Below are 21015 nucleotides of genomic sequence, written 5' to 3'. Positions count from 1 at the left end.
CTTGTCCCCAGCTGGGATGGACAATAGCCTGATCATTACCTCCTTTGACCAGCCTGTAGGCCCTAGGCATAGGCTGCTACCTCCGGTAGCTTCTGTTCTGTTGCTTTTATGGGATGTGATTGTCATATTCTCCACCCGTCCCTCTAGCATGTGTGAGGTAGGTTCCCTACCCTTCCCTTCCTTTCTGCAGCTGTATTGGAGTGTGTGTGTGTTTTGAGCATGATGAAACAAAACTCCCAGTGAGCGTTATTTAGTTAGTTAATACCCCTGGCCCCACCACCCTTTCCTCTCTTCTTAACTCGCTGCTTTTCAATCCCACCCTGAAAGGGGGAAGAAGAGAAAGGTATGGCTGAATGTTGCTGCCCAGTAAATGCTGAGCATAGTGGGGTGGGGAGGGGATGCCTCGGTAACTTCATCATCATGGCTCTGGCTTGGCTAGTCTCAGACCTGGGCTCGTTTTTATAAACCATCTCATCCGGCTCACCTAGGATCAGGTTCCTCCTGTCCAAATAATCATATTTATTATGATCTAAATGGCTAAACTGATCCTTGATCAGCACACCTTTTCGAGACACTTTATTAATACAGTCCCAGACTGTAGCATCTGTCACCCATCATCCAGCCACAGCCAGCACAGCTAAAGAGATCTGAGAGGAAGGATGTCCATGTTCACTGTCAGATTCATTATCACAGCATGGAATTAGTACAACCAGGTCACCCGTGATACAAGTCAGTATTTGACGTCCGTCCATGTCTGAGGATGTCGGGAGCAGACGTAGGTTTTGCTAGGGCATTGTGGACTGCAATGGGCATAAGGATCTGCCTCTGATTCCACAGGTTACAAGGTCAAATCCAGCAATAGAAAGTTGTTTTTGATATATATTCTTTTAAGCCTATCCCAAACCTTAACCGTTACCTTAACCACTTGGGGTTAATGCTTAACCTTAAGAATTTGGAGTTAATGCCAGAACTTAACCATGAGCTTAAAAATTCTGAGTTACTGGCTAAACTTAATCTGAAACGCTTCAAAATTTGGCGTTTGGAACAACTTTGAAGTTTGATGTTTGAGAAACATGGACGAACGTCTAATTCTGACGTGAGACAGTGAGAGCTGGTAGAATTAGTATGGGGCCTGGCTCACTATACATGCTAGGATTCTGGGTTATTATTAGCCTAGCCCGTTGCGCATTCAGTATGTGCTGCAGTCTCCTACGTTGTTAATGTTACAGCCTGGTACAGATCTCGACTGTATGATGTGTTTTGGAGGTGTGGTGTCAGATTCAGGAGCCATTACCGGAGCGAGTCCCCTGTGTCCTTTTCTCCACCTCCTTCCTTCCTCACACCTCTGTTCACCATGGGATGGGAATTAAGTGTGTGTGTGTGTGTGTGTATCTGTGTGTTGGGGTGGGGTCTCACTTGAGGTGGGCTCTCTCTGTCTCTGTCTGTCGGTTTCCACCAGCCCCAGAATCCTATTTGATCCTTTGATGTTGTTATTGTTGCCTCAATCATGACAGGAAAGAGATTAGAGAATGAGTCTGCCCTACTGTTTCCTCATCCTGTTGAAACTCTGTTTCCAGTAGCCTTTATCCTCTCCATCGTTCATTTATCAGATCACTGGGACTGGGCTGATAATGGACAACATTTAATAGAAATAGCACCTAGGGTGTGGCAGTCACCACGGATCACATTCCTACCCTTTCTACACTATCGCGCTGACCCAAACCAAACCCTGCTGGCTTGCATATTCTCTTGATACTTCCAGCAAATATGGTGGATGCATATCTAGGCCAGCTCAGTACATTTTGGTTTGGCTTGACTCAGTTAGGTTAATCATGTGATGTGTGTGTCAGGACACACTAGAATATTAATAGATGGATAGTAGCCTAAGGGAAGGCGTGATTGATTGATTGATTGATTGATGAGGTCAGGGGTTAACAAACTATTGATTGAGATGAATGAAGTAAAGTTTAGACCTCGGGCCATACTATTAAACAACAGCCTGGTGACATTCTGTCAGAATATAGACACACAGTAGTGGAAAAAGTAGCCAATTGTCATACTTGAGTAAAAGTAAAGATACCTTAATAGAAAATGACTCAAGTAAAAGTGAAAGTCACCTAGTAAAATACTACTTGAGTAAAAATCTAAAAGTATTTGGTTTTGAATATACTTAAGTATCATACTTAAGAATGCCCTGCTAAGCATTCCGAATGTCATGAGTACTTTTGGGTGTCAGGGAAAATGTATGGAGTAAAAAGTACATTATTATTGTTAAGTATAAATAGTAAAGTACAGACACCCAAAAACACTACTTAAGTAGCACATATTTTTACTTAAAAACTTTACACCATTGCATCCACAATATAAATTGTATAGAAGAGTAACAGATTATCTGATAACAAAAATACATGAACACAATGCAAATTATGAGTAAGTAAATATGGTGTCTAGTGAGTATCTAGTGAGTATCTAGTGAGTATCTAGTGAGTATCTAGCCAATCTACTATGAGTCAGATTTGTCTGGTTCTTGTCAGTGTTTTGGTCAAGTATTCACTAAGACTTGTTGTATTTATATTTGGAGCTCTACACTGAAACAGTGAGAGTGGGTCTAATCAGTGATTCCAAAATAGCACCAGTCAGTCAGAGAGGGAGGAAGGACTGACTGGCCACCATTATCTCTGACTAATGAATTATTGAACAGTGACTGACTGATCCTGCACAAAGCAAAGCAAGCAAGCAGATCTCTGGTTGAGCCAAGCCTTGAAATAGCAGATCTGTGTGCATGCGAGTCTGTATGTGTGTATATACGTGTGTGTGTGTGTGTGTGAGAGGGATAGATCTCTAAAATCATATTTGAGATTGTGACTTCCATGCGGTCTCCTCTCCTCCATGTCAGAGTGAGCCACTCCCTCCTCCTACTCCTCCACTCCCTCTCTCAGCCAGCCTGGCTCCCTCTCTCAGCCAGCCTGGCTCCCTCTGCCAAGCTGAGCCCTGCTGGGAGGCTGAAGGGGTTTATACTGTACTGTTGAATGCTGCTGTACCACGACTTCAATTATCCATATGAGGTTACCTTATCTCTGCAACCGAGAACCACATATTGTTCCTCAGAACCCTCTTATATTACTCCCATGTAACATTTCAATGTTTTTGTTTGTTAGGAGAGACAACCTTAAGAGATTGCTCGTCATCCAAATATACAGTGCATTCGGAAAGTATTCAGACCCCTTCCCCACATTACGTTACAGCCTTATTCTAAAATTAAATAAATAGAAATTCTCATCAATCTACACACAATACCCCATAATGAAAGTGAAAACAGGTTTTTATACATTTTTGCTAAGGTATTAATATATAAAACAGAAATACCTTATTTACATAGGTTTCCTGGTTCCATTGATCATCCTTGAGATGTTTCTTCAACTTGATTGGAGTCCACCTGTGGTAAATTCAATTGATTGGACAAGATTTTGAAAGGCACACACCAGTCTATATAAGGTCCCACAGTTGACAGTGTATGTCAGAGCAAAAACCAAGCCATGAGGTCAAAGGAATTGTCCGTAGAGCTCCGAGACAGGATCGTGTCGAGGCACAGATCTGGGGAAGGGTACCAAAACATTTCTGCAGCATTGAAGGTCCCCAAGAACACAGTGGCCTCCATCATATTTAAATGGAAGAGGTTTGGAACCACCAATACTCTTCCTAGAGCTGGCTGGTGACCAAGGGAGGGGACCAAGAACCCGATTGTCATTCTGACAGAGCTCCAGAGTTCCTCTGTGGAGATGGGAGAACCTTCCATAAGGACAAACATCTTTGCAGCACTCCACCAATCAGGCCTTTATGGTAGAGTGGCCAGCCGGAAACCACTCCTCAGTAAAAGGCACATGAGATCCCGCTTGGAGTTTGCCAAAAGGCACCTAAAGACTCTCAGACAATGATAAACTAAATTCTCTGGTCTGATGAAACCAAGATTGAACTCTTTGGCCTGAACGCCAAGCGTCACGTCTGGAGGAAACCTGGCACCATCCCTACGGTGAAGCGTGGTGGAAGCATCATACTGTGGGAATGTTTTTCAGCGGCAGGGACTGGGGGACTAGTCAGGATTGAGGGAAAGATGAATGTTGCAAAGTACAGAGAGATCCTTGATGAACACCTTCTCCAGAGCATTCAGGACCTCAGTCTGGGGTGGAGATTCACCTTACAACAGGACAATGACCCTAAGCACACAGCCAAGACAACACAGGAGTGGCTTCGGGACAAGTCTCTGAATGTCCTTGAGTGACCCAGCTAGAGCCCAGATTTGAACCCGATCGAACATCTCTGGAGAGACCTGAAAATAGATGTGCAGTGATGCTCCCCATCCAACCTGACAGAGCTTGAGAGGATCTGCAGAGAAGAATGGGAGAAACTCCCCAAATACAGGTGTGCCAAGCTTGTAACGTCATACCCAAGAACACGCTAGGCTGTAATCGATTCCAAAGGTGCTTCAAAGTATTGAGTAAAGGGTCTGAATACTTATGTAAATGTGACATTTCTGTTTTTTTATTATGAATTTGCTTGGTCATTGTGGGGTATTGTGTGTAGATTGATAAGAGATTTGTTTTATATTCAATTTTAGAATAAGGCTGTAAACTAACAAAATGTGGAAAAAAAGTCAAGGGGTCTGAATTCTTTCCGAATGCACTATATACAATATTACTATCCAAGAAATGTGAACATGCATTTCAAACATGGACTGGCTTTGACTCATCATTCAGTGATGCCAAGCCAGAGAAAACAACGGTGTGCCACATAAAAGGAGGACTATACTGCGTGCATTGTACAATCTATTCACAAGCAATAATGATGTCAGAGAGAGCTCTCAAGGTTAAAGCCTGCCCTAGCTAACCCATTCTATCACATCTACCTCTTGTTGTCTTTGCACAGTATCTAGAGATACCACTCTTCATACAGAGAAATGTGCCATAAAGACCTCAGCCTCTCGCCCCTAGGGCCCTGATCAGAAGAGATCTATCTGTCCCTCTGTAGAGAGAGAGGAGGAGGGAGGGAGAGAGTGGAGAGAGACGGAAGGAGAGCAAGAGAGAAGCTGGAACTACTCTACCTGAACCAATGTGGGGGAGAACACAGCTTCCAAAAGAACTGCTGTTCCTGCTAGAACTAAGGTGTGATGAAGGTCACAGAATGACCTTTCCCATCACTAGCTACGCTAGCTACTCACAAAAGTTTGTGGAAACCCCTTTAAATGAGTGGATTCGGCTATTTCAGCTACACCCGTTGATGACAGATGTATAAAATCGAGCACACAGCCATGCAATCTCCATAGACAACAAATTGGCAGTAGAAAGGCATGCACTGAAGAGCTCAGTGACTTTCAACGTGGCACCGTCATAGGATACCACCTTTCCAACAGGTCAGAGCTGCCCCTGTCAACTGTAAGTGCTGTTATTGTGAAGTGAAAACGTCTAGGAGCAACAACGGCTCAGTCGTGAAGTGGTAGGCCACATAAGCTCACAGAATGTCTCCTCTGAGTGCTGAAGCGCGTAGCACGTAAAAATCGTCTGTCCTCCGTTGCAACACTCACTACCGAGATCCAAACTGCCTCTGGAAGCAACGTCAGCACAATAACTGTTCGTCGGGGGCTTCATGAATTGGGTTTCTATGGCAGAGCAGCCGCACACAGGCCTAAGTACACAATGCATAATGCCAAGCGTCGGCTGGAGTGGTGTAAAGCTCGCCACCAACTGTATAGTAACCAATGCAAAGTAATTGAAGTTGCTAATGTTTTGCCCTCAACAATTGACATTGAATGAATCCTCTGTATTTGTTTAGGTGTTGGCCTACACAGTTAATGGTACAACCATACCAGTAGCTAGTGAGTTACAACAGTACTGGGACCCAGCTAGTACATTTGGTTCCTTGGAAGCTGTGGGAACGTATGTTTTTGGTTTCCAATTGGTTCTGGGGACAAAGCCATAAGTTCCCTGACCAGTAAAACGGAATGTTTTTTAAACGTTTTGAGAATGGAAGGGTTAATGTTGCCTGTTCTGGGAACATGACTTTTTAGGTAGCAGGAGGGTTCTGAAAACATTTTTCTATCGTTCTCTAAATGTTTTCCTGGAAGGAATTATTAACGTTCTGAGAACAGAAATTATAAGATTGACATCTTTTAATAACTTCCTTAGCTTTCTACTGAATGTTTTTAAAATACTTTTAATAATACTGCTAGCTTATGTTAACAGTTTTGAAATCCAAGCAAAGATAGGACACCTGGAAATTAATTTGATTAGGCATTAATCATGCATGAACCTGGATTTTTATTGTGGCACAGAGTCAGTAAGATTCAACCCTTATGATCTTCTGGTAAAACTAAAATCAATAGGTGATAAGGAAACTAACTTAACTTCACCCAAAGAAAAATAGTACACTGACAAAACAAAACTCCTACTGCTTCCAATTCTCCATATCTACCTTCTCAGGCTCTAGGCCTAGAGCCTGATAGGGTGGTACCGCTTATGACAATATTCTATGTAACTCCTTCGCCGAGAAATCTTTCAGCCCCAGGAAACATCTTCCACAATGATTTGTATCTTCCTGGACCTTCTTTCCACCTTGGCAGTGCCATTTATCACCATAGCTATGAAGGCCACAAAGTCAACCTTCTTAACCTTTAAAATGTCAGGATTCTGCTGGTGAAAGGCAAACCCTGCAGCCTGCAGTGAAGGCCTATCCACCACCATGGACTCAAGTGCACCATTCAAACCCTCAACCTGTTTAACAGCTGCTATGCTCTGGATAGCCTTGACTTTGGCCACTTCATTCCCTTTCCCCCTTGTGGGGCACTTGAAAGACGTGGCTTTGTGGTTCCCACCACAGTTGCGACATGTCACATTTTCATCACGTGATCTTTTCCACAACTTGGACATCTCGACTTCTCTCTTCTGCAAACACTTGACACATGACCAAAAGCTTTACAATGACCACACTGCGTTGGTCTTGGGATGAATGCTCTGACTCTGTAGTTAATATACCCTAACTGCACTTGAGTAGGGAGACTCCATATCAACCAAAAAAAAACTGACAAAACAGTTTTTCTTCATTCACCACACGATTCATCCAACGTGCATCAATCACTCCAGGAATATTTTTCATCTCTTCAACATCTACTTCCCACGAGACTCCAGATATAACCGCCTTGAGGGGTACCCTGTTCCTGAGAGAGAGAGAGAGAGAGAGAGAGAGAGAGAGAGAGAGAGAGAGACACCACTTCAAACGTATCAAATCGGTTGAGACGCAACACACTTTTCTTCTGATCCTCAGAAGCACAAAAAATCTAAACCAACCAGCCTCTCATGATCCTCACAGCCTTCACTCTACCCAGCACTCTCTCCACCAGTTTGCATATCTCAAATTGATTCCTCAAGATGGGTAATTCGATCAGCTGCTCCTCATTTACAAACCGTACTCCTACAAGATACGAAGTGACATTATCATCACTGTACTCTACTTTGCTCAGTTTTCCTTTCTTTTGGACAAAATTCCAATTCTCCTTGATTTTACCACCATTAGATTCAGAATCCACTCCATCATCCGCTTCCGCCATCTTTTTTTCCTATCCGAGCCATGATCCTGTTTTTCATTTAAGTCTATTCAAACAGACCCCATTTCAAAGTAAACAAGCACTTATTAAGATCAGGTGTGGCCAATTAGTGGGCACGGCCAACACACCTGAACACACTTAACAAGATAGAGGCTAGAGAGAGTTTGGTGACGCTGAGAACGGAATGTATATGGTTTTAAATAGCATTCTTAGGATTTTACTCATGTTTTCTTGTGGTTCTTATGGAAAGTTGTCTTAATGTTCTGAGAATATGACTTTAAATAGAACCATCCTGCATCATTCCCAGAACCTTTTGGGAAGGTTGTATGCAAAATAACCTTAGGGCAACCATGCTCTCACCAATCTCTAAGAAACATATCGGAACGTTTTGTGCTAGCTGGTTAGTAGCATTAGCTTTGAAACCCTTATGCTCTGTACTGTGTTCAGCTATATTATAGCAAGTTGCTGAAATTGAATTTATTAAAGGAGCAACAAAACAACTGTGCCCTTGCATTATCATTGTAGAATCCAGTGTTTGTTCCCTCTGAATGTTATGATTCATTTTGGGTGCCATAGGACATGTAACATGTCTTCCTCATGAATAGTAAATGATTCATCTGTCCTGGACTGCCTGGGCCACAGAGAGATCCTGACAGGATAATAGTCACATTGTTCCCTGTGGGATCCCTATTCCCAACAGCTGGTGACCGGGTTGTGTTCAGTAGAGAGATAGTTTCGAAACGTAGTGAAACGAGGAGGTACTGCAGGAATTGTCCAATACAAATGGTTTTCTATTGCAAAATATTGTTCTACATTTTGGCCTACTGAACATGACCCTGGTGTTACTCTCCAAGCCTGCAACAGTGTTCACTAGATATTTCATTTGAAGGGGAACTGATGCCCCCCAAATTTCAATATCTTTGAATTCATTATGCATAAAATTTAAAAAAATGTGTGGCCTTATTTCCATATTACCTCTAGAGTTAGATGTATCACCCATAAGTTTCAGTGTACTATTGGATAATAGGTCATGATGTGCCTGCTTGCTCACCACCATACTGAGCCATAGTCTCCTCTGCCTTGTCATAGCCACTATGGCCTACACATCTCTGGGTGATGCTTTGGAAATCAGCCCCGTATTACGTAACCCAAGTGATGCTGTAGCCATGCATTTGTGAATCATGGGTGGACTGGAAATCGGTTTGAAATGCAATTAAAGGGGCTTAATGTCAATGTTACAGGCTTTACTGTAACTGCACTCTGCTGCTATAGACACCAGAGACATGGGTGATTCAACTCCCACCAAGGTGCTCTGGTGTAGGGTTTCTCTCATGACTCCAGGGTGGTTTTATGCTGCTAGAACCCATAGAGTAAAGGAAACGATTTTGAATATGTCCCTAGTGGCACCATATTCCCTGAATAGTGCACTACTTTTGATCCTGTTGGCCCTGGTTGAAAGTTGTGCACTATAAAGGGAATAGGGTGGTATTTGGGACAGCTTATGGCTGTTTGATGGGCAGCTGTCTCATATGTGCTTATTAATGATATATACTGAACAAAAATATGAACCCAACATGTAAAGTGTTGGTCACACGTTTCATAAAATATCCCAAAAAGCTTATTTCTCTATAATGTTGTGCACAAATTTATTTAAAAGCATGATCATTACACAGGTGCACCTTGTGCTGGGGACAATAAAATACCACTCTAAAATGTGCATTACAAGCATTTCTAGGCATGTTAGAGAGCTTGCCTTGGTCCTGGGCTCAGATTTGTTCTCTATAGACTAAATCTGATCATATCCTGGTTATTGTTTTTGATTCAGTGTTAAATAGTCTAATACATGTGTGTGAAAGGGGTTTCAAGCAACCTTCTCTGTCACAGGTTAATGAGTTTTGATGATAGGCTTGTCTATTCCAACGCTGCAGTATACTGTTATTGTTATTGTTGGCACGTTGTTGTTTTTACCCCTCGGCTGATTCCATGTCACTGCACGAACACTGAACATGACAGGCCTGTCATTTGCATTTGGCAGAAGCCAGGGGAACGAGAGGGTGACAAATTTAGGGACTGCTAATTGAATCATTAAGGGACAGAGTTTTGCAGATTAATCAGAAATGGTGATAAGGCCTAGTTTACAGTGACTGTCACAAAGAATAGTACTCTCACACACACACACACACTCACTCACTCGCTCACTCACTCACTCACTCACTCACTCACTCACTCACTCACTCACTCACTCACTCACTCACTCACTCACTCACTCACTCCCTCACTCACTCACTCACTCACTCACTCACTCACTCACTCACTCACTCACTCACTCACTCACTCACTCACTTGTTGTTAGTTTTGGATGATTTGTAGCCTATGAAAGCGTACACATTAAATTAATAACTATGAAATTGTAGTTTGTTCAAGATGTGAGGGCAACATAAGTAGAAACAAAAGCCTTATTGTATTCTTAATGAGGCTTGGTAATTGTTAGTACCATGCCCACTGACTGCCCTGAAGGCTAATATGCTGCAGTGCTCACACTTGTTCTATCTATGTCCTCCTTTGTCTTTATGCCCAACATTGGCAATCCTACTATACAGTAGGAAAAACGAAGTTTCCTTTTAGATGCTGATCTAAGGTCAGCTTTTGTTTTAAGTCCTTAACGGTTCAGATTTAGATTGGTGTTAAGGTAATCTAATACTAGATCTGTGGTTATGAGCCCTTTTAGATGCTGATCTAAGGTCAGCTTTTGTTTTAAGTCCTTAACGGTTCAGATTTAGATTGGTGTTAAGGTAATCTAATACTAGATCTGTGGTTATGAGCCCTTTAAGAGGCTGAGGCTGGTAGTTTCCTGACCCTGCCAGGCAGCATACAGCTCACAGCCCAGAGTGAGACAGGACCTCATTCAGCAAATCAAGCGTAGTGAGGATGACGATGATGGTGTTGATGACACAAGTCTTAGCTCATAGACATCCATATGAATCACAGGGATGGAGTCAAAGTGGTCCAATTCTCATCCGGGCCCAGTAAAACAGTAATAAAATGACTTAAAGGATGAGGTTCTGCAGGCAGACAGGATGTCGGTGCCTGACCAATGATTAGCTAATAGGCTCTGATTTACAGGCTCTATTTACTTAGACCCCTTCCATGTTCTGGCTCCCAGTCAATATCTAGCTTAGGCTAAGGCTACCCCCATAACAACACAACGCCTGGTGTTTTTAGTAGGTCAACTATACAGAGAGCGGAGTAGAAAAGACAGGTATACATGAACACCAGTGAGTTCCATACTGTCCCCCTCAGCATCATCTCAGGGGTGTCATAATAAAGGCCTCGGCAGAAACCTTTGACATGGGCTGTTACTGTCAAGAGGCAGGGGAGGAGAGAGAGAGATGAAGAGAGAGAGATGGAGAGAGGAAGCATGGAGGTTTCAAATGGGAGTGGCTTGGACTTGCAGAGATTCTCTTTCTCTCACTCACTCACTCACTCAGACTCACACGACCACATGGCTGAGGGCAGTGCTAAGCAGTGTCTGTCACTCTGGCCTGGCAGAGAGGCAGGCTGACTGTCAGTCTGACAAACAGAGGGATTGGATACTCTTATCTGGAGCCTGATGTTGCCTGGCCTCTATTTATCCTCACATGGAACTCGGTAAGCTCTGCTCGACTTCTCATGGGATTTCCTTTTTTGGGTTTGAAATGAGGTATGCTGGGCCATATGGTCAGTGGACTTAGCACATCTGTGGTATGTGATCCCTCATTGTCGGCCTGGAATTCTTTTGTCAGGAGAGTGTGTAGCCCGTGAACGGAATTGTGTCAGCTGCACTGCCTCTGGATGTTATTATGTGTGTGTGTGTGTGACTGTGTTTTAGCTAAGTGGCAGCTATTCTAGCTGCCAATAGTATGTGTTCATATGTGATGCTCAGTCGGGAAGGAGCGCTTCTCAAGGTGCTTTACTAATGTCCTCATTGTAGATGGACCTCAGGGTGGAATGAAGAGCAAAATGGATGCTGTCAGACCAGAGGCATAAATTGCTGCCTGTGCAGTTCTTCGCGCATGGACAGGAGTGTTAGCATTGTACCATGTCTGTGTGTGAGATTGATGAGAGATGGAGGGGGGTAGACAGATCGTTAGAGGAAGAGAGGGAGAGAGAAGGAGGGAGAAGAAGAGAGGGAGAGAAGGAGAGAGGGAGAGAGAGAAGGAGAGGGAGAGCGAGAAGGAGAGGGAGAGAGAATGGAGGGAGATAGCGAATACAGGGAGAGGGAGAGAGAAGGAGAGGGAGAAGGTGAGCGAGAATAGAGAGATGAGAGAGGTGGGTGGAATTGATTTATATTTACAAGGTCTCTCTGTCTGGCCCTGTGTGTGTGTGTATGTGCATCCATGCGTGCACACGTTTGTGTATGTACATTCATGTGTGTGTGCTTGTGCGCACGCACGTGCATGTGTATCAGTAGCAGCAGAGGCAGCAGCAGCAATAAAACGGCTTTGTCATCTCCAGGATGAGCAGAGTGATATTTCCAGATGAGACTGAAAGGTCAGGAGGGTAATACAGATGCAGAATTGAGTCATCCTTTTATCGTGTGAGCCACTTCTTATTGGTAGGTTGAGCCATCAGTCAGCGCATAATGACTTCTCATTGGTAGATGGGAGGCCTCTCACTGTAATAGTGTCATAATAAAGCAGCAGGATGCGTCTCCTCATCCAAGCCATTGATTTCCAGTGACGTACTGTTGTGTTTCTCTATTCTATGAACTAATGCTGTTTCCAATCACACTGCTCTGCTGTACTGGTGTAGAGGAAAGTTAACCTTTTGGACAATATTGTTAATCACTGCACCATGGACTGATGTGATCAGTCTATATAATATTTAGTTGTACATACAGTGATATAATTTGACGATAGAGGAGATAGGGTCTGCTCCATTGTTTACATGTTTGTTGATGACCCACTATTTGAGGTTATGTACAGATTTAGAAGCGTGGCTTTAAGGTTTGTTGGGTTTGTAATACAAGAAGAAATGTGTCATACACAGGAGCACATTGTTAATGATGACTGGGACATCATCTAGTGCCTTCTATAGGTCAAATATATTAGGTATTAGATGTTAAGCCTAGGAATCATTTAGAGAGACGAGGTTCATTTAGACCACTGTAATATGACCTTCCACGTAGGGATGTGCTTCTTTCCCTTTGAAGATGATTCCATACTTATCTAGATACATGGGCTCCGACACGATACAGGAACCATACGTTTTAGTTCGAAGTGATTTGGTTTGATTAGAGGAACGAATCGATGCGAGTTAATATAGCACTAACATTTGTTGCATAAACACGTTCATTTTCCATTCGAAATTAAAATATGCGGCTCAGTGGATGTGTGCGTGTGTAGGCAGGCGCCTGAGCTGAGCCATAAGGGAAACAATACCAATTGTTTAAAGCAAAACTACCAAAACCATTGCTGATGGTGAAGCTGAATAATCCAAATAAAGCCCCGAACAGCATGTAGCCTTCCTATAGCATGTAGCCTTCCTATAGCATGTAGCCTTCCTATAGCATGTAGCCTTCCTATAGCATGTAGCCTTCCTATAGCATGTAGCCTTCCTATAGCATGTAGCCTCCCTATAGCATGTAGCCTTCCTATAGCATGTAGCCTTCCTATAGCATGTAGCCTTCCTATAGCATGTAGCCTTCCTATAGCATGTAGCCTACCTATCGCCAGATGAGAGTTGTGTCTCTGGTAGTAGCTTAGGCTACTTTTATTCCGGTAAAACACAATTTTAAACACTGCATTTGATAAAAAAATAACCATGCAAATTATATTGGTTGTCAAGGAATAAAGCCTACTATTGAGCAAGCCATTTTACAAACATTTGAATGCTGAAGGTGATGCGCAGGTGTGCCAGATCAGGAAAACGCCGACCTCTCGTTGGTCCGTGTTTGACTAGGCTACTGATATTGCCTGGGGTTCTTCGGCATGCAAAATGACTTGTAGATCAATGATGTCAACATAATTACATGCTTAGATCAACACTGAAGGAGAGGATACACAAAAGATGAGAGGTATTTTCAGATGGTAGAAAGTACATTTTTTACATCTTTTTATTGTTATTATTTTATTATTTTTGAATGAAAAAATAAATAATTCTCCCCAATTTCGTGGTATCCAATTGGTAGTTACAGTCTTGTCTCATCGCGGCAACTCTCGTACGGACTCGGGTGATGCGAAGGTTGAGAGCCGTGCATCCTTTGAAACACAACCCAACCAAGCCGCGCTGCTTCTTGACACGTCCTGAGGGGCCCCAATGTTGAGGATCAGCGTGGCTGATGTGTTGTTGCCTACCCACCTGGGGGCAGCCCGTCAGTCCCAGGATCCTTAGCCTAGTAATGAGCTTTGTGGGCATTGTGGTGTTGAGCTGTAGTCAATGATCAGCATTCTCACCTTTCAGCAGGACAGTAACCTACAACACAAGGCCAAATATACACTGGAGTCGCTTACAAAGAAGACAGTGAGATGCCAAGTTATAGTTTTGACTTAATCTGCTTGAAAATCTATGACAAGACTTGAATTGCTGTCTATAGCCATGATCTCCAATCCAACACCTTGACAGAGCTTGAAGAATAATGAAAAGACTAATGGTCTAATATTGCACAATCCAAGTGTGTAAAGCTCTTAAAGACTTACCCAAGAAGCTCACAGCTGTAATCACTGCCAAAGATGATTCTAACATGTATTGACTCAGGGAGCTGAATACTTATTTAATTTATATCAATCTTTTTTTTTAAATCACATTTTCTTCCACTTTAACATAAGAGTATTTTGTGTAGATTGTTGACAAAAAAAATTGTTTAATCCCACAATAAAATGTGAACGAGGAGAGGAGAACCAACGACAGGATAAGGGTGAGATTCCGGTTCCTGTTCCTCCCCTGTAAAGGCGTCAGCAAGCTTCAGTTCGGCTGGCGGCTAGACCACCGAACAAGTGTGCTCTCATACTCCCTTAAAACACATTTGCTTGAAAAACTAGAAAAAAGCGGCAATAGTACTGTTTGTCCATTTTGAGATGCCATAGCCATTATACATTTCCTCAAAAGTCAATTAATCTAAGGTAACTCAAAAAATCTGTCATTAAGTTTGATGTTGTGGCCGAGGAGATCATAGTCGAGCAATTGACGACTGCGTGGCCAAACACAACTCCAACCACATCATTAAGTTTGCTAACGACACAATGATGAGACAGCCTATAGGGAGACATCTCTCGATGTCAGCAAGACATAGGAGCTGATCGTGGACTATAGGAAAAGGAAGGCCGAACAGGCCCCTCATTAACATCGACAGGACTGAAGTGGAGCGGGTCGAGAGTTTCAAGTTCATTGGTGTCCACATCACCAACAAACTGTCATGGTCCAAACACACCAAGACAGAACATCCTGACCGGTTGCATCACCGCCTGGTATGGCAACTGCTCAGCATCTGATAATAAGGCGCTAAAGAGGGTAGTGCGTATGGCCCAGTACATCACTGGGGCCAAGCTTCCTGACATCCAGGACAAATATACTAGGTGGTGTCAGAGGAAGGCCCCAAGAAATTGTTAAATACTCCAGTCACCCAAGTTATAGACTGTTCTCTCTGCTACCGCACGGCAAGTCTAGGACCAAAAGGCTCCTGAAAACCTCTTATGGCTGCGATCCCCGTACAGGGATCAACATCAGGGGAAATTTCAGAGTGAAAATGTCACGTTCTGACCTTTATTTCCTTTGTTTTGTCATTATTTAGTATGGTGAGTTGGGGTGGGCAGTCTGTTTGTTTTTCTATGATTTGGGTATTTCTATGTTTCAGCCTAGTATGGTTCTCAATCAGAGGCAGGTGTCATTAGTTGTCTCTGATTGAGAATCATACTTAGGTAGCCTGGGTTTCACTGTGTTGGTGGGTGATTGTTCCTGTCTCTGTGTTTGCACCAGATAGGACTGTTTTGGGTTTTCACGTTTCTGTATTCAGTTGTTCATGTGTACATTTACGTATTAAAAGAACCATGGACACTTACCACGCCGCATATTGGTCCTCTGATCCTTTTCGCCTCTCCTCTTCGGAAGAAGAGGAGGAAATTCCTTACAGAAAATGCAAGTCTCTTACATCCTTCAAAAGATTAGGATCTTGGTAATCAAACTACGTTTTCCGATTTAAAATAGCTATTACAGAGAACAAATCCCATGCTTTTGTTTGAGAAGAGCAATCAACAACAAACATTTTCCGCCATGACAGTTTTTACACATTCACATCTGAAGGTAAAATTATGTCTTACATTCTGATATCTTGCTCTTATTTCTCTTCCTGAGGGTCCCAGTGATCAAATGAAGTGCCGTTTTCTTTGATAAAATCCATTTTTATAGCCTAAATCGAAACATTTTGTAACCTGTTTGTGCCATGAATTCCCTCTCTATCAATTTTTTTACGGAGCTTTCGACGTAATTACACACGGTAAACAATCGTTTATCTAGTCATGGTTGGTTTCAGTGCATTCCTCTGGATGTTTGCAACACAGCCAAACGTGATAGTTTTTTTTGTGGGGAGTATTGACCGAAGTGAACTGATTTGAAGACAACGAGCAATGACTACCTTGCGCACCAATAATTTTAGCGAAGCTTCGTTGATTGTCTGTATTTCTGCCCAATGATCTTCTTGAAATCTAGCTGGGTAGATAGCCAATGAGCTGAGGTAAACGCCAGTATGTAATGGTTTTCGGTTGGACCACCATTCCTTGTTTGTAAATGTACATGTAACAAACTCCATTCTCGCCTTGACTATCAGAGGAGTTGCTTGTTACGCGCAGCAGTATTTTGGAAAGTTGTATTTTCAACGATTTCATTGAAGACGTCATGGCGAATAAATCAGGTGTGAAGGTGCACCGGAGACACCGTGCGCAGATCCGGCGCAGGATATCCTGGGCCGAAGAGACGCACTAGAGACCAGGAGCGCTGAGCCGGCACAATCTGGTGGATGCGGGCTGTGGATGCATACTGGAGACACAGTAGGTGTAACCACAAAGCATGATGCCTGAAGGGTCACACGCTCCTCAAAGCGACTGTCTTGCTCCAGACTCCAACCCCTCCAAACTCTTTCGTCCCTCTCCACTGTCAACCACTCCTCGCTCAAACGGTCCAAGAATTCCTCCTCGGTCTCGGACTCACCCTTCAGCACCGACGCCAACACCGATCTGACCCCCCCCCCCCCCCAAAAAAAAAATATTTTGGGGCTGCCTCTCAGGTTTCCGTCATGTCCTCTCCTCCTGACCACGCTGCTTGGTCCGTTTGTGGATCTTCTGTTACGTCCGTCGTTGGAATGAGACCAAGGTGCAGCGTGGTAGGCGTACATTTGTCTTTTTTATTAAATGACACCCGAAAAAAGAACAAAAATACAAAACAAACGTCAAGTTCTGCAGGCTCACCAGCAACTATGCAAAAACAAGATCCCACACCTTAAGGTGGGAAAACGGGCTGCCTAAGTATGATCCCCAATCAGAGACAACAAAAAACAGCTGCCTTTGATTGGGAACCATACTAGGTTAACAAAGAAATAGAAACATAGATTTGCCCACCCAAGTCACACCCTGACCTAACCAAATAGAGAATAAACAAGGCTCTCTAAGGTCAGGGCGTGACACAGACAGACAGACAGTCAGACAGTTAGGCAGTTAATGTGGGTGGTTTGCGCACATTGTTGGGTCTAACTTTTCCCATGTCTTAAGATAATATTAGAATATGGTCATACGCTCCCCCACAAGACAGCGAGCTGAGCTGTCTGATTAAGAAGCTCTCATTGGTATCTGTAGCTGCTAATATTAGACATCTGGTTGTAGAACGATGGCTGATTTATTCCCCAGCAGAGCATGAAAGGAACTGCTTATGGATTTGCATCTGAAATTACCCAATTGGCTTCTCTCAGTATAAATTAAACATTCTCTGGCAGCTCTACAGTTACTAATTAATGTTTCTGTCCTTTCTTCCTTCCTTCCCTCCTTCCTTCCTTCCTTCCTTCCGCCCTGTCCTCCCTACCTCCCTTCATCCATCTCTCCCCCTCTGTCTCTCTGCAGCTGATTGAGAACGGATCTAGCTGTAGGATCTAGCTGTTATTCACCATGATCGCTGCTGTGTCTCCCATGGCCTGTGAGGCTGTCTCGCCCATGATCACCTCCGTCACGCCCACCCTGGAGTCCAGCCCTAAAGAGGAGGAGGAGGCAGGCCTCAGCCCCAGCCAGGGTGGTCTCTGTGGGGAAGGTCTGGCCCAGGAGAGGGACCCAGCCCAGAGGTATCAGAACAAAAAGCCCCCTCCCCTGCACACGGGGGCGGACTGGAAGGTGGTGCTGCACCTGCCTGAGATCGAGACGTGGCTGAGGGCCACTACTGAGAGGGTCCGGGACCTCACATACTCTGTCCACCAGGACTCAGTCAACAAACACGTGGACGTGCATCTAGTGCAGCTGAAGGTGAGTAGGCCTCCACACACTATATACTCTCATCTCATATTCTGGTTTCAGACGGCCTAGTAGCAAGGAACTACCCTGGGCCCGTGGTCACAAAGTGTCTCAGAAAGGCAATGGTGATCTATGGTTGATTTTCACTTTTGAATAAGATTATATGGACAGGGAGATCAGCACTCCTACTCTGAGACCCTTTATGAATATGGGCCCCGGTCCAGATCTGTTTGTGCTGTCTTGGTCCTGAGGTCATTGTCGTTGCCAGACGACAGACCGCACAAACTGATCTGGGACCAGGTTAGCAAAGAACACCGTCAAGTGCAGAATTGTCCAAAATTGGCTTCCCGAGTGGCGCAGTGGTCTAAGGCACTGCATTGCAGTGCTAGCTGTGCCACTAGAGATTCTGGGTTCAAATCCAGGCTCTGTCACAGCAGGCCAGGACCGGGACGGCGTACAATTGGCCCAGCGTCGTCCGGGTTAGGGGAGGGTTTGGCCGGCTGGGATGTCCTTTTCCCATCGCGCACTAGCGACTCCTGTGGCGGGCCGGGCGCAGTGCACACTGACACGGTCGCCAGGTGTATGGTGTTTCCTCAGACACATTGGCTCCCGGGTTAAGTGAGCATTGTGTCAACAATCAGTGCGACTTGGTTGGGTTGTGTTTTGGAGGACGCACGGCTCTCGACCTTCGCCTCTCCCGAGTCCGTACGAGAGTTGAAGAGACGAGACAACCACCAATTGGACACCACGAAAAAGGGGTAAAAAATAAAATAGAAAATGATTTGTCCAACATCACGTCCCAGTATAGTGACCCTGTAGGGGGAAGATGTAATTAGATGTAATGAGGGGAGCTGTACCTTCTCAGTAGCCTTGGAGCTGGACTGGTGGAGCACTATGTAGGGAATAGGACGCCATTTGGGACGTAGCCTCAGATCAATGTTGAGAATCCCTTCTCCCTCCTACCCCAGCACAGCCAGTCCAGGCTGGGGCTGTGGATGATGTGTGCTGATGATTTTGCAGATAGCAGCTATTTTGAAGAAAGTTTTACGTGCAATGATTGTTGTGTGGTTGTTTTATTCTTAGTTGAATGCATTGATTGTATTGTTGAATGCATTGAAGTTGCTATTGTTTCATGACTAAAATATAAGGGTGAAAGTAGGCTACTGGGCTGATCAGTGACTGGCTGATCAATCAGCCGATGGTCTTATTGGATTCTGTTAGAAGGTCATGGTGGACCAGCCCTCAACCCTCTAATTAAACAGGAAATGGAGGAACATAATTAGTTCAGCCAGCCAGCCTCAAAGCACTGGGAAGACTCAATGTGAGTCTCAAATGGCACCCTATTCCCAAGTGCACTACTTTTGACCAGAGCCCTATGGGCCCTTATTTGGGCTGCAATTTCTGAGGCTGGTAACTCTAATGAACTTATCCTCTGCAGCAGAGGTAACTCTGAGTCTTCCTTTCCTGTGGCGGTCCTCATGAGAGCCAGTTTCATCATAGCGCTTGATGGTTTTTGCGACTGCACTTGAAGAAATTGTCCGGATTGACTGACCATCAACTCTTAAAATAAGGATGGACTGCAGTTTCTCTTTGCTTATTTGAGCCGTTCTTGCCATAATATGAACTTGGTATTTTACCAAATAGGGCTATCTTCTGTATTCCAACCCTACCTTGTCACAACACAATTGATTGGCTCAAACAAATTAACTTTTTTTAATTGAAATTGGTTACTACATACACTACCGTTCAAAAGTTTGGGGTCATTTAGAAATGTCCTTGTTTTTGAAAGAAAAGCGCATTTTTTGTCCATTAAAATAACATCAAATTGATCAGAAATACAGTGTAGACATTGTTAATGTTGTAAATGACTCTTGTAGCTGAAAACGGCATATTTTTTATGGAATATCTACATAGGCGTACAGAGGCCCATTATCAGCAACCCTCACTCCTGTGTTCCAATGGCACGTTGTGTTAGCTATCCAAGTTTATACTTTTTAAAGGCTAATTGATCATTAGAAAACACTTTTGCAATTATTATAGCACAACTGAAAACTGTTGTCCTGATTAAAGAAGCAATAAAACTGGCCTTGGAACACAGGAGTGATGGTTGCTGATAATGGGCCTCTGTACGCCTATGTAGATATTCCATGCCGTTTCCAGCTACAATAGTTATTTACAACATTAACAATGTCTACACCGTTTTTCTGATCAATTTTATATTATTGTAATGGACAAAAAAATGTGCTTTTCTTTAAAAAACAAGGACATTTCTAAGTGACCCCAAACTTTTGAATGGTAGTGTGCATGTGTTATTTCATAGTACTGATGTCTTCACTGTTATTGTATAATGTAGAAAATAGTAAAAACAAAAGAAAACCCTTGAATGAGTTGGTGTGTCCAAACTTTAGTGCAAAATGTCAGAAATTTACTCTGCTGACTTGTTTCTATTACACTCCCGGATGGTAACAAGTATAGAAACAGCTTACTAGTGTACTTCTCAACATGGTGGCTTAGATGTAATGTACAGTATATCCAGTCTGTCTTTAGTCTGTGTAGTAAGTCTGGTTCAAATCAACATGTGCTTTTAGCCAACTCCCCTGGGTATCGTTGTCATACCATACTAATGCCATACATGTACAGCAAAACAGTCATAATCAGAGTAGTCAAAACACACTCAGACAGGACAGACAGTTGGTAGACAGTTGGAAGACATTGACAGGCGCTCCCGTAACTGTCGTACAACCTGAACCACCGGTCTGTCTCTCTCCTCTCTGTGTGGATATCACAAACAGACTGACAGCGTTGAAAGCTCATCTGTGGACTGTGATATATATACATATATATAGAGAGAGAGAGAAATATATATATATATATATATATATATAGAAATGTTTCTGTCAGTGTGCCTGCTCACTAATCCTCCTCAATAATCACCTCACCATAAGACGCCATTTGCGA

General features: G+C 43.5%; 1 protein-coding gene and 1 long non-coding RNA gene across 4 annotated transcripts in view; one reads left to right on the top strand and one right to left on the bottom strand.

The window, feature by feature from the left end:
- The window catches only part of LOC110497689 (A-kinase anchoring protein 6), a 197822-nt gene that overhangs the window by 1908 nt on the left and 174899 nt on the right, over positions 1-21015 (top strand). For 2 of the 3 annotated variants that reach the window (XM_036954675.2, XM_036954676.2), the window contains exon 2: positions 17677-18069. In XM_036954675.2, coding sequence (XP_036810570.1) covers positions 17722-18069 — 348 coding nt within the window. In that variant the 5' untranslated portion in view covers positions 17677-17721. Of the gene's footprint in view, positions 1-11068; positions 11243-17676; positions 18070-21015 lie in introns of those variants that run through there. The other variant, XM_036954677.2, reaches the window with a different exon arrangement.
- LOC149975193 (uncharacterized) overlaps positions 13911-21015 on the bottom strand; it is a 356113-nt gene continuing 349008 nt past the window's right edge. Inside the window, exon 3 of the long non-coding RNA XR_016488927.1 lies at positions 13911-14047. This is a non-coding gene — a long non-coding RNA (uncharacterized LOC149975193). The remainder of the gene's footprint in view (positions 14048-21015) is intronic.

This window comes from Oncorhynchus mykiss, chromosome 19 (genome assembly GCF_057628025.1).
Source record: "Oncorhynchus mykiss isolate SJ-2025 chromosome 19, ASM5762802v1, whole genome shotgun sequence".
NCBI lineage: Eukaryota > Metazoa > Chordata > Actinopteri > Salmoniformes > Salmonidae > Oncorhynchus > Oncorhynchus mykiss.
The sequence above is the reverse complement of the archived record's forward strand: the minus strand, read 5'-3'. Positions and strand labels throughout refer to the sequence as shown.